Source organism: Protopterus annectens, chromosome 4.part0, assembly GCF_019279795.1.
Source record: "Protopterus annectens isolate FY-2018-M chromosome 4.part0, PAN1.0, whole genome shotgun sequence".
In the NCBI taxonomy this organism is placed as follows: domain Eukaryota; kingdom Metazoa; phylum Chordata; order Ceratodontiformes; family Protopteridae; genus Protopterus; species Protopterus annectens.
The window spans coordinates 351,959,653-351,976,009 of NC_056733.1; the positions used below are offsets into that span (position 1 = coordinate 351,959,653).

The following is a 16,357-nucleotide window of genomic DNA, read 5'->3' on the forward strand; positions in this document are numbered from 1 at the left end:
TCTATCGAGCGCATCCAATTGTCTTTCCCTAGAAAGGGAAGTATTGACTGCAAGGTGACCATCCGGAACTTTGTCTTTTTTACTGACTTGTTTAGTCTGCTGAGATCTAATATGGGTCTCCAGTCTCCTGTCTTTTTTGGAACTAAAAAGAATCTTGAGTAAGTTCCCGATCCTATTTGGTCTGCGGGGACTGACTGGATGACTCTTTTTCTAGCAACTTTTGAATTTCTATAGTTGCTTGATCCCACTGATTGGGTGGAACATCTGGGATTCTTCTGCTTTGCGGAAGTGGCATTGAAAGGGGGATTGAGTAACCTCTGGATATGATTCTGTGTACCCATCTGTCTTTTGTAATTTTTAGCCATGTGACTGGTATAAAGATAAGCGTCCCCCCCCCCCGACTGCCTCCATAGTGGGAGAGATGGGCCTCCTTTCAGGAGCAGTGAAAAGGCTTCCCGAAAAAAGATTCACGTTCACCTTGGTTCTGTGGACCCCCTCTGCCACGTGGTCGGCATCTTCCGTTATCAACTCCTCTTCTGCCCCTGAAGGAGGATTCACTAAGTGTCAGGAAAGACTTTCTGGGATTTCTGGAACCTCATCTTCCCTCCTTTTGACCCTTGGGATATGGTATGGAAGGGGTGGAAAAGTGTACTCCCACAGCAGACAGAGTCTTTCCCTCTTGTTCACACCTGGTTAAAGTCTCTTTTACTTTAGGCCCGAAAAGGGATGAGCCATCAAACGGGGTGTTTATAAAGGATGACTTAAAGGGTTCCACAAAGTTAATAGGCGCATCCAGGAGTGTCTTCTAAGGGCGATTCCTGAACCCGCTGATCTACTCGCTCCATCAGCTGCATAAGAGATTAACCTCATGGACGAGTTCTCCAGGGAATTAAGGGTGGAGAGCTGAGATGACACTTTCTCTGATGTCCCCTCAGCTACTGAATCCTGGAGAGAATCTCCAAGCTCTTTTATGAGATCTCTCTGTAACCTAGTAAAGCGGGTTAAATATTTCAGGGACCTGACAGTAAAGGGCGCTGATGAAAACATGTGCTTTCCATATCTAACCATCTTGCACAAATCTTTATTTGGGAGATGAACAGATGAGGACATTTCTGATAACTCCTTTATTGTGGCTGTCGCCACCACCATAGAATCTACCGGAACACCTTTTGCTAAAAATGCTTCGTCTTCTGGGCTGGTGATAAATTTATTAGGTCTCCTGGGGACAGGCTCCACTGTATCTGGAGACTCCCACGCCTTTCGACAAACCAATTCCATGAGTTCGTTGAAAGGCGGAGACACCTAGGAGGAGGAGGATCGAGATCTAAAAGCTTTCAGTTACATGGACTCCTCGTCAGTGGGGTTGATGGGCTTCCAGCCACCTCTCTGTTTTAGGATCTCTAGGATGTCTGTGAAAGAGACATCCCCAAAGGGCGACCTTGGGGACCCTTCTGATTCATCGAGGTTCATGCCAGATGTAATTAATTTCTGAGGGGAGTCCAAATGCTTCCTCTTGCAAGTTTTCTTTTGAGGACCCTCCTCAGAAGTGTATTCTGGATAGGTCTCAGAAGATAAGGGTCCACCCACTGGGGTTTCCTGAAGCTCTTGATCTCTACGCATTTGTGGAGTTGGGTTGGCTGAGACAGAGACTGGAGCTCTAAGGGACGGAATAGGAGTAACCGAAGCTGAAGCCAACTCCGAAGACAGGGCTCTCCTCATAGCCTCAAATGCCTCACCCCCATGGACAAAAGGAGGTTCCAGCTCACAGGAACCAAGAAACACCCCAGGCACCACAGGAGCAGGTTCCGAGGTAGAGGTAGGAGCACAGCTCATGCAAGCCAAAGCACCAAGAGGAAGAGTTGGATCCGACAAAAGATCGGCTCCACTCATCCCCCTGGAGCAAACCGGTGAGTGTCTGCTCCTAAACTCCTCGGACGGCATCAAGGAAGTCAGCGCAGTTGGAGCCAAAGATCATGGGGCAGGTCTAGGCTCCAACAATCCTATCACCATCGGTTCCACCCACTCTGGCTCCGAAACCATGGGTCAGGTCGGAGGAGGAATCGAGATAGAAGGGGCAGATACAGTCTGTTCCGAAGCCCTGAGGGTCAGTTCCGATAAAAGTTTGGCCAACGCCGGTGTATTCAGTAGTCACTGAACCACGCGATCCACATAAAAGTCGGAGAGGCTCCGAGAGGATCTGGACGATGGCGCCAGGGGAGCTGACATTTGTAAAACTGGTGAACGCAAGGTAGGAGATACCAGTTCCAATGCCGGGGACCGGCTCCGTACTGATAAAACAAACGGCTCCGAAACCATTGGAGCTGAGGTTATAGATTTGTCTGGTGCAATTTATTTCAAAGTTTTCGAAGACATTCTTGGTGTCTCTTTTGCTGAGTCTGACTCCCCCAATTTAGAGGATCTCTTGGAGGATTTTGACTAATCAGACGAAGGGGACTTGGTTTTTTCTTTGGAGCTTTGACCTTTTTCCGAGGCTTCAGTGAAACTAGACTTAATGAATCCCCTTAAAATCAACTTATTTTCCTCTCATGAAGGACTCTTGCACTAAAATAATGACATATAGTGCAAGAGTCATGTAGATGAATGGCACCCAACCAGTATACACACTCTCTGTATGTCCATCTGTTAAGGACATCTTCTGTGCACACTTGGGGCATTTCTTAAAACCCGAAGGTTTTGATTCTTTTGTCTGTTTAGTTGATATCATAAAGAAATAAGCAGTTTTGAAATCTCTCTAATTTAAAACAAGGTTATCAAAAGGGTAAAGTATTTAAACACTAATATCTGATAGGAGAAAAGCACAACAACCAACCTTCGGATCCACACCAACAAATCTGAAGAACAGTCTAAGGTATTAACAAGATACACACTAAATTTCTAAGTAAAAGGAACCCTCTAAATAAAACCGGGCTATCTTAAAATCTACTGTCTATATACTAATTTAACACTGCACACAACTAAATAGTAACACACAATTTTATGAAAACTATGAAGTGGGATAAGGTAAGGGTAAGCTCAATAAGAACAGACCTTAAAAGTTTAAAGGGATTCTATCAAATCTAAGATATAAACTAGTACAATATTTTGTACACCATTAAAGTACACTATTCTAAGTTTTCTCAAGAAAAAAATACAAGAAAGGTATAGAAAATAGCTGAAAATGTTTGTCACTTAGCCTGAGCCAGCTGGACAATGCTCAATCTGTTTCCATGGCAAATGAGATCTGAGGAAGCACACTAGGGCACGATGGGATAGGGAATTAGCCTCGATCTAGTTGAAGATCTCGAGCTTGTAAAAATGGCCGAGTCGGAGTCAAGGATCGGCTCTGAACCCATCAGTTAAGAATGAAGGCAAGATAGGACAACTTCACATTAAATATTTGGAAGGGGAAAAGTATAATGCCTTATCAACAGGAAGCAGGGAGAAAGTAAATCGTGATGTGTTGGATGCACCCTAGCAAAGTCCCATGCACCCCCATCAAGAGAGGCAAGTAGGTACATGCCTTGTCATTAATCTCTCCCTGACATCAGCTCCTCCAGTGTCTGGGACACTAACCTAACTCAGATCACCTGGTTCATAGGGTTTTATCTAGCTAGACAATGAAGCCAACACCACTGGCATTTTCATGATCACTATTTTGACTTCAGTGAAACAAACTAGCAAAAAGTCTACTGTGGGTACTTTTCCGAGACTGGAATCCATTATTTAACCCATGGTTCACTAGAGACAAATGGCAGGAATTAAGTAAACTCAATGCTAGTAGAGAGTTCATTTTTTCTGACAAAGGAAGAACAATGTCTTGACATTAGGATGGTGACTGAACAACCCAACTTTCATCACCACAGTTACTGCCAATAAAATATATGAGTGAGCACATCCAACAATGTAGCCAAATTCAATGGCACTGATTTAATCAGCAGCTGGCTACTGTGGTGAGATAAAGGCTGGTGGGGTAGTGTGGGTCATTACATGATATGTAAGGGCCAACTGTACTGATCTAGGCTAATGAGGTGGAACCAAGGTACAAATATTACATATACCAGAATTTCAGATGAATTCAATCTTCAGTTTAGAAGTCTACGAAATCTATGTTGCCTAGTTTTAAGTCAGCTATTCTACATTTTGCCACAGATTCCTCAAAGATGGGCTAACATTAAGACCACAAATAAAACAATAAACCTCTGAAATGTATAGTTCCCATAAGCCAATATTTAGGGATGAACGGTTACCTTTAACAATTCACTTGATAGTGGCCTGTTCTGAGGTATCTTCATCAAGCAGCATTCAACAAAACTCCTAAATTCATCCGACCTGTTACAAAACAAAGTATACAGTGGTCAGTATTTTAAAACATATTTCTAGCTTTGTATGTTTTATGTAAGAGTACTTTTCCCGCAGTGCCTCTTAAAAATGTTAATGTCCTGTTTAACAAAGAACTGTTAATTTTACAGCCCATTAAAATGTCCCAGTGCATGAAGCACCAAGATTGATCACCAGATTCAGGAAAAAGACAACTTTGTTTCTGTTAAACACTTCTCAGTGCTGTTAAGCTCCAGAAGTGTGCTCCAGCATAACAGTCTCAGTGCTAGTCATTACAGAAGAGTGGTTGCTGTCTCACACACACATATGAATATATGGGCTCACAAACACATACACACAAAAGACATAGTGAAGTGGCTAACATCTTTTAAAGCAGTTTATCGGGGAGAAATTTGGCTTGTGTGTTGTCTGCGTGGCAGCATTAAGAGTTTTACAGTTTTCAAAGCTGTAAAACATGTCACACTTCTTTTTTTCCTGTTAGTAGCAGTATATCAGAACAAAAGCTCCATGTATTACAAAGAATTACGACTGGGCCGCTCATATTATAAAGTGGTTGTGTGTTTGTAACATGGATATCAAGACTCACCACTTGAGCTTTGCTTTGCTCTGTCCTCAAGGTGAATTTCTCAACATCCCATTCACAAACACACAGCCTTTTTATGGCTGGTTCCTGACTGTAATCTTCTACAGCATATTAAGCATGATGCTGTTGTAAACTGATACAGCATCTATCAATTTTAAATATTTTGTACAGCACATGGAGATCTAGCTGCTGGCTACACTCAATATTTTAATATCCTGCCATTGGGTTATTCGTACTGACTGCATCACAAAATGAGCTCAGCGGTCACTGCTCTCATATACTCCAGAATAAGATCAGACTAACCGGACATAATTTGACTTTCCATCAGTTTGAAATATTCCTCAAAAAACTACACCTTAGAAAATATTCTTCTCCACTAAACCTCCAAATCTCACAGTCTATAACATTAATACCCTAGAAAATCCTGTCTTGGCCAACCACAAACATTAAAAAGAAGACAGTCATACTAGAGGACACAAACATTGACTGAACTGAGCACATTAACACACAACATATAAACAAAACTTCTACAAGTATAAAACTTCTTTGAACTATCCCAAGTAATCCAACAGCAAACCAGAATAAATAAATCAGTATTTTAAATTGGATCCTTACATTTAACCAAAATGTCTCGTGTGTGCTCCCAGATGCAATCAACCACCGTAACCCATCCCTCCTAAACTAGGAAGCAGATAAAAATACAGTTCTTGTAATATTTGTGATAAGGTCAGGAACCTGAGTGTTATTAATGATGTCAATTTCATTTCTAAACATTATTTTAGTTGTAAATCAACAGGGGTGGTCTATATATTGGGCTGTTCATGCAAAAATATGTGGTACATAGGACAAACAAAAAGAATGGTAAGGGTACAGATTTTAGAGCATTTAAAAGACATTAGAAACAAAAATTTGGTTAGTCCTGTTGCTAAGCATTTCCAAGAGAAACATAGTGGCTCTTCTAGTAGTTTAATATTCAGTATATTGGGAAAGCCCTTCCTTCAGAGAGGAGATGACATTGTAGCAAAATTACTGGAGCTTGAAACTAGAATGATTTTCAAGTTTCATACTTTAAAGCCTAACGGTATGAATCAGGAATTAGGCAGTTAATGAATTATTTATACTTTGTATACATTCATATATTTATTCATTTATTTATTTATTTCATATTTTATATTTATAATAAGTTTATAATAAGTTTATAGTCACTTTAAAAAAATGTTCATTGTTCAATCAATTAATTAGGAGACTTAATTGTCTTATTGAGTATGTATATAAATGTGATGTTTGTACTCAATTAATTGTGATCCTTGAAGGCGAATTGCCGAGGTACCAGATCGCTGGAATTAAAGAAAGTAAGATACTGGTGAATTACTGGCTGTTTGTGTGTTTTCTTAACTTCATATTGACTGCAAGGTGTTTTGAATTGAAAAATACAGAAAATCATTGCATACAGCTATGTTTGCTCAAATCAAAACCTCCAAGACTAAATATTCACCACCATGCTTAGTCAATGCAAATGGGCACCACTCAAATGTGTGTGTCTTTATATGATGCTGCCATCTTCTTTAACAATTTTTTTTCAAATATTTATCTCCTTAGTATTAATACAAAGAAAAGGGTCAAACGTAGGGTAGGCTTCAATGGCTATCACACAAAACATAACACTAAGAACCACTTTATGGGGCAACTGGAAAACTTCACTAAAATCCCTACCTACAACAATATAAAACCCTCAGAAACAAAGTAAACATGCTGATACATACAGGCGCTAAACTTACTTTAAGAAGCAGCAACTAGAAAACAAAGATACATCAACATTCGTCTGGGCATGTATTAATAAACTAATAACATCTGCTAGAAAACTCAGCCACTGCTAGAAAACTCAGCCACCCCCTCCATGAAGAGGCTGACTACAACGCAGTTTTGCATAATGAGTATTCACTTCATACTATCTACTGACAGAATATTAAGTCAAAGTGTCATTTCTTCCAAACACAACAGAGAACCAAAGAATGGCTCCTTAAAATTATAAGCCATATCAGTTAAAATAAATATTTGTGTCTTTCAGCTTTTCCCGGTTAGGGGTCACCACAGCGGAACTCCGGTCCGCTAATTATTGGCAGTAGATTTTTACGTGCTGGCTTGCCGGGCCTAACGCACAACCTTCAACGAAGGAATGCCCATTCATGCATGTCGCCACACACTAGACGCTCTAACTGAGAATCGAACGGGCAACGTCTAACTGTGAGGCGACAAAGCTACCGCAGCACCACCACCGCAGTCACATATCAGTTACAATAAATAAGTAAATAAAATGTACCCCACTAGCACTAACTAATATACAAGAATGCCTACTTAAACCAACTACGGCTACTGCATACCCTATTGCTTATGACTTTAACATGGTAGCTACAAATCAAGCATTGCATAACCTTGAGAACAAACAAACTCTCCCAACTTACTACCAAATGCTTAACAAAAAAGACTATTACACCAACTATTTACAACACATCCCCATCAATTCTAAACTCAAGATTTTAAAACTGTCTCCCTACCAAGCATTACTATAGACGACATACTGCAAAAAACATTTCAGTGTCATAGATCACCAACTGAAATTCAATATCTATTACATAAGATCAAAAGCTACTAAGAAACTAGGAACATTACACAAAGCTAAATCCCACCCAACCAAATTATCACTCTCTAGCTTCCCACCCTGTTAGTAATCTTTGAAAATGCCGAACTTCCAGGTTAGAACAAACAGAGCAAGACAGCCAAATAAACTACAAATCTCCAAAACTCATCACTGCCAAACTTTAAACAAATTAAACTGTCTGGAACTCTAAAACAACCCCTCACACAAACTTACAAACACTTTCTTCTTGTAAATATATTACAATGCAATTCAGATAACTCGAGATACTCTCCCTGCTTGGCAAAACTGTGGATCTCCATCCTAAAATAAATGAAATCTGAATCTAATACTAAACTTTTATCCAAAATTGGAAAAAAAGTACTTACTACAACAGGCACAGAGACTTGAACTCATAGTTGATGTAACACCTTTTATTGCACCAACACAGTTCTTGCAATTATTGTTGCTCCAAGTATTACATCATCTCTGTGTTCCAGTGTCTTTGTGTTTTCTGTTAGTGGGCCAGCACAGCATTTCTTATTTTTTCCTTATTACAACAAAAAAACTATCAGTGTATAAAATACTAACCTCCCAACCACAAATTAACATCAACCCATACCTTCATCTGTGAGAAATTCTAGCATTTTACCACTTATACATCTCTATGAAATAGTATACACACACTCTTAAAACACTGTCTATCAACCTAATCATCTCTGTATTTACTGTATATATACTATTTAACTTGATTTCTATCAACTTACCCATATTCTATTAACTCTCATATACTTTCACTAATATTTCCTCTTATCCTCATTTGTACACCCTCTAATATTACATGCTAATATTTCTTTTTATTCCTATCTAGCTGAATCCCCACTAATATTAAATGACTAACATCCCAACTAAATAATCATATTAACACAGGAAAAAAAACTTCCTCACAGTTATTGGCCTGTAATGTAAGTAAGCACATATGTAAACACTATACATATGCTTAATGTACATTACTGCATCTATTTCCATTGTGTAAGCTACATTTTTTATTCTTTTCTAAATGTGCTATAGTCCTTTTCTGTATGAACGCATTTCAATAACTACTATGTAATCTTTGTTTCTGGACATGATACCACTATGTTTTACACTGCTGTCTGTGGAGATTTACAACCTGGCCTACTAAATATTTTGGGAACAGTCAGCTTTTCTTAGCTAACAAAATAAATAAAATTAAATAAGTTTAGAGATCCATTACTTTTTTTAAAGCTTAACACATTCACTGTCTTATCTCTAATGACATTTAGAAATAAAGCCTTTCAAAAATTATGTTCAGAGTTGTTCTTTATTCCTAAAACTATCCATACACTAATGTTAGTTTCACTATTTTAGTTATAATCCACTTTTCTACATATGCAGCAATAATACAAGATAATTAGAATATACTCATCACTGCCACCACTTTATAATTAGAGTGTCATGTAAACTGAGTCTGCAAAGTTCACTTGGCTGTCACTTGAAATAGCTTCTTCCTTAAATATACACTCAATCAGCTTACTTGTGTTATTAATACAGCTTTAAAATGGCAACTGCTCTACATGGAGTATAGTTGTGTGAGGGGCTCATTGTAACACTAAATTTTGCAAAGGATGTCAGTGTCACTGTAGCAGTAAATCATAACACATGGGATTACTCACAGCCCCATTTCATCCACAATTATTTTTCCTTTATGAAAGCTGATGAGAGTCTCACAGACCGGTTTAGGTACTGAAATGTAGAGTGAAGATGCCTCCATATACCTATACATGTACTCATGCACACACACGCACACACGCACACACACACACACACACACACACACACACACACACACACACACACACACACACACACACACACACACACATACACACACACACGCGTGCACAGCTAGCAATGGCATGTGTCTTCTTCACTTCTGCAAAGTTAATATTCTCCGCAAAAAGGATGTATGCTTGAGGCAGAAGTATACAAAGGTGTGCACCTGAGCAACTATGTACAAAAATGGACAAATAAAGTAAATATAACTCATCTCCAAAGAGTTTTTAAACAGAAATATAAAACACCTCACAACTCAGTAACTTACAAAGAAACAATGGGGAAGGTAGAAGGGCTGATTGTTACAGAGACCTCTCCTCATTTGTTATGAAGGGTCGTTCTTCTTTCGGCTTTTCCCGGTTAAGGGTCGCCACAGCGGAACTCCGGTCCGCTACTGATTGGCAGTAGATTTTTACGGTGTCAAGGTGCCAGCCTGACGCCCAACCTTCAACGAAGGCACGTCCATTCATGCATGTCTTTCGAATGCCACTCGACCGCAGGGATGACATGCAGACTCCACACAGAAGGCGCTCCAGCCGAGAATCGAACGGGAGAACCTCTTGCTGTGAGGCGACAATGTTACCGCTGCACCTCCGCTGCTTAATTTGTTATGAAGGGTACCTCAGACAAATGCACAATCTTAATTCAGAAAGGGTTACTGAAGAAGGAAATCATAACACTATGTTTACTTTCAAGCAGTAATGGGTTTACGCCCTGAGAACTGGAAAATTACATCAGTTCCTGTAGCATAGCCATGCTGGAATTTGTCTTGTCCCTAGACAAGGTTTTAAGCTTGCAATGCTCTATAAAATTATGGACCTAGTCTATGCTTCTAAAATACCTGACTGGAACATTCATACACTATGTTCAAGTCTTCTAAGAAAGTACAGTTGTGCAAGCTGAACTTACCATGACAGTAGATGTTTGAATGATCACTGCTGCAGTAGACTTAGGAATATGGGTTATATCCTGCCAAGGATATAACAGATGGTCAAATTCCAAAGCTTCAGGGCAGCTTCCATGCACCCAAACTGTCAAACAGCTCGAAATGAACTGACTAAAAGACAACTTTCTGTGCAAAGCCCTTCAGAGCTTTCTTGTCAGCAGAGAGAGGAAGCTGAGCCCTGAAAGGCCAATGCTAGGAAAAACAAAAAAATAAATCTTCAAACCTGGGCATAAAAAACGTGGCAGCTACTACAGCAGTGATCATTTGAACAACTACTGTTATGGTAAGTTCAACATATGCAACTGTACTGTGTTCTTCATATTGATCACTGCTGCAGTTGCCTTAGCTATATGGATAGACTACCATAGCTAACTATATTTGGGAGGAGGAGGAAGGAGAAAGGTCAAAGACCCCCTGGAGAATGGTCCATGTAAAATATGATCTAGACTTAGAGAAGGAATCAGGTTTATAGTGCTTTGTAAAAGAAGGTACAAAGGACCAAGTAATAGCTTCTAGAATGCTTCTAAAACCCAACATTTTCCTAAAAGCCATAGATTAACGCAAGGCCCTGGTACAATGGGCCTTGACCCTGCCTGGAATAGACTTGCCATGGTAAGTATAACAAAAGATAATAACTTTAGACAACCATTTGGAAACGGTCCGTTTTGACACAGGTTGTCCCTTATTCATACCTTCACAAGAAATGAACAATTAATCAGAAGATCTGAAAGATTTAGTTCTGTCAAGATAGTACCAGAGTTGTCTGTGGACATCTAAGGTATGCAGTATCCTTTCTCCCTCATTTTTAGGCTCAGGAAAGAAAATGGGAAGACAGATTCTTTAGCCTAAAGGAAACTCGGATACCACTTTAGGCATAAGAGAAGGATTAGTTCTCAAAGAAATGGAAAATGAGGTAGAGGTGACTCACCATAAGAGCTTGCAGCTTAGACACCTTTCTTGCACAGGTTTGAGCAATCAGTAAAACTGTTTCTCATGTTAAGAACCTAAAGTCAGCCAGATAATCTGACTCAAATAGGGTAAGTGTTAGCTTCCCTAACACAAAACTAAGATCCCAAGGAGGGTTTACTGGTTTACTCTGAGTCCTCTTATGTAAAATGTCTTTCAAAAATATTTTGACATGAGATTGCCTTGAAAGAGGAGGATCCATGGGCAGATCCTGAAATGGCCAATAAATTAATCTTAATAGAGAAATAAAAAGGCCATAAGATAGTAACTCTCACAAATTCTGTAAAACCATAGTCAACTAGCCCTAAAAGGGTGCAGGTTATGTTGTTAGCATCAACTAGAAAATCTTTTCCATTTATTAATATATGATTTTCTAGTAGCAGACTTTGTTTTCTCTTTTAGTACTTGCTGCATGTCTGCAGTAAACAGGTACCTAAAAGGTATTAAGACATTATCATTCAGGCGGTCAACTGAAGATGAATGATGTTGGGGTGTATCAAACACCTCTGTCTTTGTATGAGCAGATCCAGTCTGTGAGGAAGCTTATAATAGTTGCCCCTGGCCATTTCCAAAAGAAGGAAGAAACACGATTGCCCAAGCCTGAAGGGAGTCACCACAATGTTCTTGGGGGATTCTTTCTGAATTTTCAGAAGTACCTAGATATTAGTGGAAAGGGTGAAAAAGCATGCAGGAACATTCTTGTCCAAGGAAAAGAAAATGCGTTTGTCTTCCTGGCCTTCTTGCATGGAGTCCTGGAACAAAATCTTGCCAGCCGATTGTTCAGAGAGGAGACAAAGAGGTCTCCTTGAGGAATTCCCCACAGATGGATCAAATCTTGAAGATCCTCTGATCTAATTTCCATTCATGAGGATTTGTCCTGGTTCTGCTTGGCTTTTCTGCCACACAATTTTGCTCTGACAGCATGCAGAATGCCTGTAGAGAGGTTGACTTGTATCCCAAGCTAACATGATTAGTCTGCAAACAGGGTATGACCTGGTTTCCCCTTCCTTGTTTTTGTACCACATGATGGCAGAATTGTCTGTAACCACTTGAAGAGGTCCTAGGAACCAAAAATGGTTCAGAAAGTTGACTGCCTTTATCCGGACAAGTATCTCCTTATGTGCTTGCAACTGTCCTTGGTGTCCCACACCCCTTACAGTTTTATCCCTCCTGAAACTGCTCCCTAAGGAATATTCAAGTGAGGGAGGGAGAAAAGGAGGCCTGGTTTTAAGGATATCTGTTCTCTCCATCAAATGATTTCTCTTCTGACAAACCTCAGCACTCTGATTTAAAGAGATAAAGTGTGTTGGTGCTGGGACCAAACAGATTTCAGATACCACTGTATCCTTCTTATCTGGAGTCTTGCCAGGGGTATTGTGAGAATCACAGATGCCTTGAGATCCAAAATCCTGAGGTATTCCCTCACGGCGACCGAAGTCTGATGGAAAACCTTAGAAACACATATAGATCTCTATTTTTCCTGTGGAAGAAAAGCTATTTGAACTGAGGTGTATAGTTGATATCCCAGGACACAATCATATGTGAAGGAGTTATGAAAGACTTGTGAAAGCTCTCTTGGAGTCCAAGCATGTGTAAGAGATCTCTCACCAAAGAGAGGCAGAGATTCCTGACACTTTAGAAAAGACTCTGCAAAGATAAGCAAATTGTTCAAATATGGAAAAATTTGGATACCCTGTAGCCTGCAATGAGCTATAACCTGAGAAAGACGCTTTGTGAACACTCCTGGTGCAGTGGATAGTCCAAAGGGTAAGGCAGAGAACTAATAATGTGATATACACAAACAAAACCTTATGAAACATCTGAAGTCTGGATGAATATGTATGTGATAGCATCTTTTCAGTCTAGTGTTACCTGGAAACTTGAAAAGGGAAGAAAAGGTAACAGGTTGTGAAGTGACATCATTTTGAATTTGGGCAATATCACAAACATGTTTAGGAAAGAAAGATCCAGAACTGGTCTCCAAGTATTTTCTTTCATTTATACTAGGAACATCCTTGGAACATCCTTGAATAAAACCCTTCCATGGAGCAGCATGACATGAAAAACCGGTGGAAACAAAAAAAGTCATCAGGAGGATGACCAATGGCCACTTGGTAAGGAGGAATTTCCTCCCATTGCCATCTCTAACCTTGATGAATGATTTTCACAACCCATTTGTTTGAAACTATCTGGTGCCAAAGAGAAAAATGGGGGTTCAGATTTTCTAGAAGAAAAAAGGGTCTAGGGTGGGCAGGGGTCACAACGTCTCTTAAACAGTTTAGACTTGCTGGACAGTCCTGGGTTTTGGGAGGTTCCAGATTTATTTTTTGGAAACCCCTTGCTGTTTCTTCTTGCACATCTGTTCACCTACACATTTTCTTGAGACTGTTTATTCTGTTTTTTGCCAGAACTGGTTAAGCATATAGAAAATCTCTTGGAAAATTTTGAAAAGAAGGCTGAAAAATCTTGGAAATTCCTTGGATAAGCATGCCCTTTCATCACACTTTCTAACACCTCTGCTGCAGAGAGGCCAAACAGTAAATCTCTATCAAGGGGTAAATTTAAAATCTCATGTTTATCATTACCTGGGAGGTTATGAGAATACAGTCATATAAACTTCCTCAAAACCATACCAGTGGCCATAGCCCTGCAATAAGTACCAATAGAGTCATATACACACTGTAAACATTGAACAGTAAAGTGTACAATAGAAAAAAAGTTGTTTAAAGCAGATCTTTCCTCACAAGAGGAAAATGCAGATAAAACATACCTTCACAATTAGTAAGAACAAACTAACATATGAGCCTGACAATTCAAAATTCTGAAAATCAGAGTTGCATAAGTATATATGTTTTTCCATACCTATCAAAAACTTTCCAATCCTTATCAGAAGAGTACATCTGAAAATGACTAGGTGCTTAGCAGTAGTGGGACAAACTAGCGCTATAGCTGCTGGGCCACGTTTGAGAATAGTGTGTTAAAATTTTAAAAGACTGAGGAACTTTATACATTCTATCTGCCTTTTTAAGGACAGCTGGCTGACTATTAGTAAAACTGCAGGCAGTAATATACACATCCTATAGAGCAGACAGAACAGGAGGAATGGGTGTAGGATCTGGAAAATTCAGTAACAACTCATAATATTTTCTTAAGGACTGAGAAATCTCAGTGTTATCCCACTAAAACACTGGCATGTTCTAGCAATAGTCTCAGGAAAAGAGAAATCCAGACAGGAAGAATTAGAAACTGAGCTCTCCTCAGAGTCTGAATCAAAAATCTGAGAAAATAAAACCTGTATCCATCCCAGCATCTTCCTACTCAGATTCAGAATCTTGAATATCTTCAGGAAAGGACATATCCTCTTTCTTTTACCAGAAACTACAAGGATCAACAGTCTGAATTAAACCCTAAGACAGACCCAGTAAACTACTCATCCAAAGAAATTTGTGGAGTACATACATACTTGGTTTTATGTTTCTTTTTTTTACGAGGAAAAAGGGTCCAGCCATATTACGAATGGCGGCAGCAGCAGCATTCCCAAGGATGGGCACAGCATTTTGACACAACAGGGAAACCTTCCCTGTTCCGTCTCCTAGGACTGACCAGAGTGGCTCTCCTTTGCCCACTGAGAGGACCCCAACAGCCACAGGCTAAACCTGGTCCATAGTGGTTGTAGGTGCTACATCATAGGTATATAGGTTAAAAAAAAAAAAGAGTGGTCGGAGGTACAACAAATGGCCACAGCAGAGTCACTAACCTGCGGCTGAGGCAAATTGCTAGGCTGATGTGGTGGCAAAAGCCTGTTTGCTTAATTTTTTTCTTTTTGTGTTTGGAAGAAGGACCAATCGTGGGACCTGTAGTCTCTTCCACAGTCAAGCCAAAAATTATGCCTTTTCACTTGGAAGACAAACAGCAAAAGCCAGTAAACACAACAAGTCTACAAAAGTGACTCGGTAGAAATACACAGCAAAAAAGGCACTTTAAAACACTATGCCAGCCCCAGAAAAGTTAAATAAACACAATTTATCCACAAAAAATGTTTTTAGTTATTCCATACCACTTTAAAACTAAAAAGAAAAATAAACTTTCATTTAAAAGTATGTTACAGTCTCATACAAGTCCATTAAAATACAGTATGCCTAGCTTTAAAATATCTTTCCTGAAGAGGAAAGTGATAAAACAGCAATACAAACAAGAAAAATGGAAGTATTCTTCCACAAAGAGAAGTCATCTGCCCAGCAAAGGAACAGCATAAGCCAACCATTGATCCTAGAAAGCCTGAGGCGGGTACTCTTCTGCAGCAGTAAAGCTCTAAAGGGCTTCATGCTAAAACTTCTTAGTCAGCTGAGCTCGAGCTGCTTGATAGTTTGGATGCGTGGAATGTGCCTTGAAAATTTTTAAGCTTGCTGGCTGCTACACCCTTGGCAGGATATAACCCATATAGCTAAGGCTATTGTAGCAGTGACCAATATTATGAACTCACACTTTAAAATAAGAACCCAATGTAGGAACAGTTCCACAGCTCATAATAATCCACACTTGCAAAGTTGCCAAAGAATGCAAGATCCAAAAGGCAAAATATTGAATTTATTGTAAAAACCAGTAAAACCTGACTGCTTGCATCCCAAAATCAAAAGGGACTTCATCAGCGTAAAGAATGTAACAACCTTCCTGAATTTAAACACAAAAGTCTGGGAAAAGGTAACCAAAGGGCATTTGAATTTAAAGGTAAAGTAACATCAAACCAATATTATGAAGATCAACTGATACGCTGTATCCTATAGTATGCAAACAATGGAGCAGAACATTTGAGTTGTGAATAAACCATGTGGGAAGGTGTCAAATAGAAGTGAAAATAAGCAACTCAGAAACTTTAGTCCTTGTGGACAGCCTTTACAGTTTTTTGTTGTTTGTCTTTCGGCTTTTCCCGGTTAGGGGTCGCCACAGCGGAACTCCGGTCCGCTAATGATTGGCAGTAGACTTTCACAAACGCTGAGGTGCCAGCTTGACGTTCAACCTTCAACAAAAGTATGCC

The 16,357-nt window shown here is 39.6% G+C and overlaps 1 protein-coding gene across 3 annotated transcripts in view; it reads right to left on the reverse strand.

Moving 5' to 3' along the window:
* Positions 1-16,357, reverse strand: part of TAOK3 (TAO kinase 3) — a 2,060,965-nt gene that overhangs the window by 771,186 nt on the left and 1,273,422 nt on the right. For all 3 annotated transcript variants that reach the window (XM_044068327.1, XM_044068326.1, XM_044068325.1), the window contains exon 13: positions 4,248-4,329. In XM_044068327.1, coding sequence (XP_043924262.1) covers positions 4,248-4,329 — 82 coding nt within the window. The remainder of the gene's footprint in view (positions 1-4,247; positions 4,330-16,357) is intronic.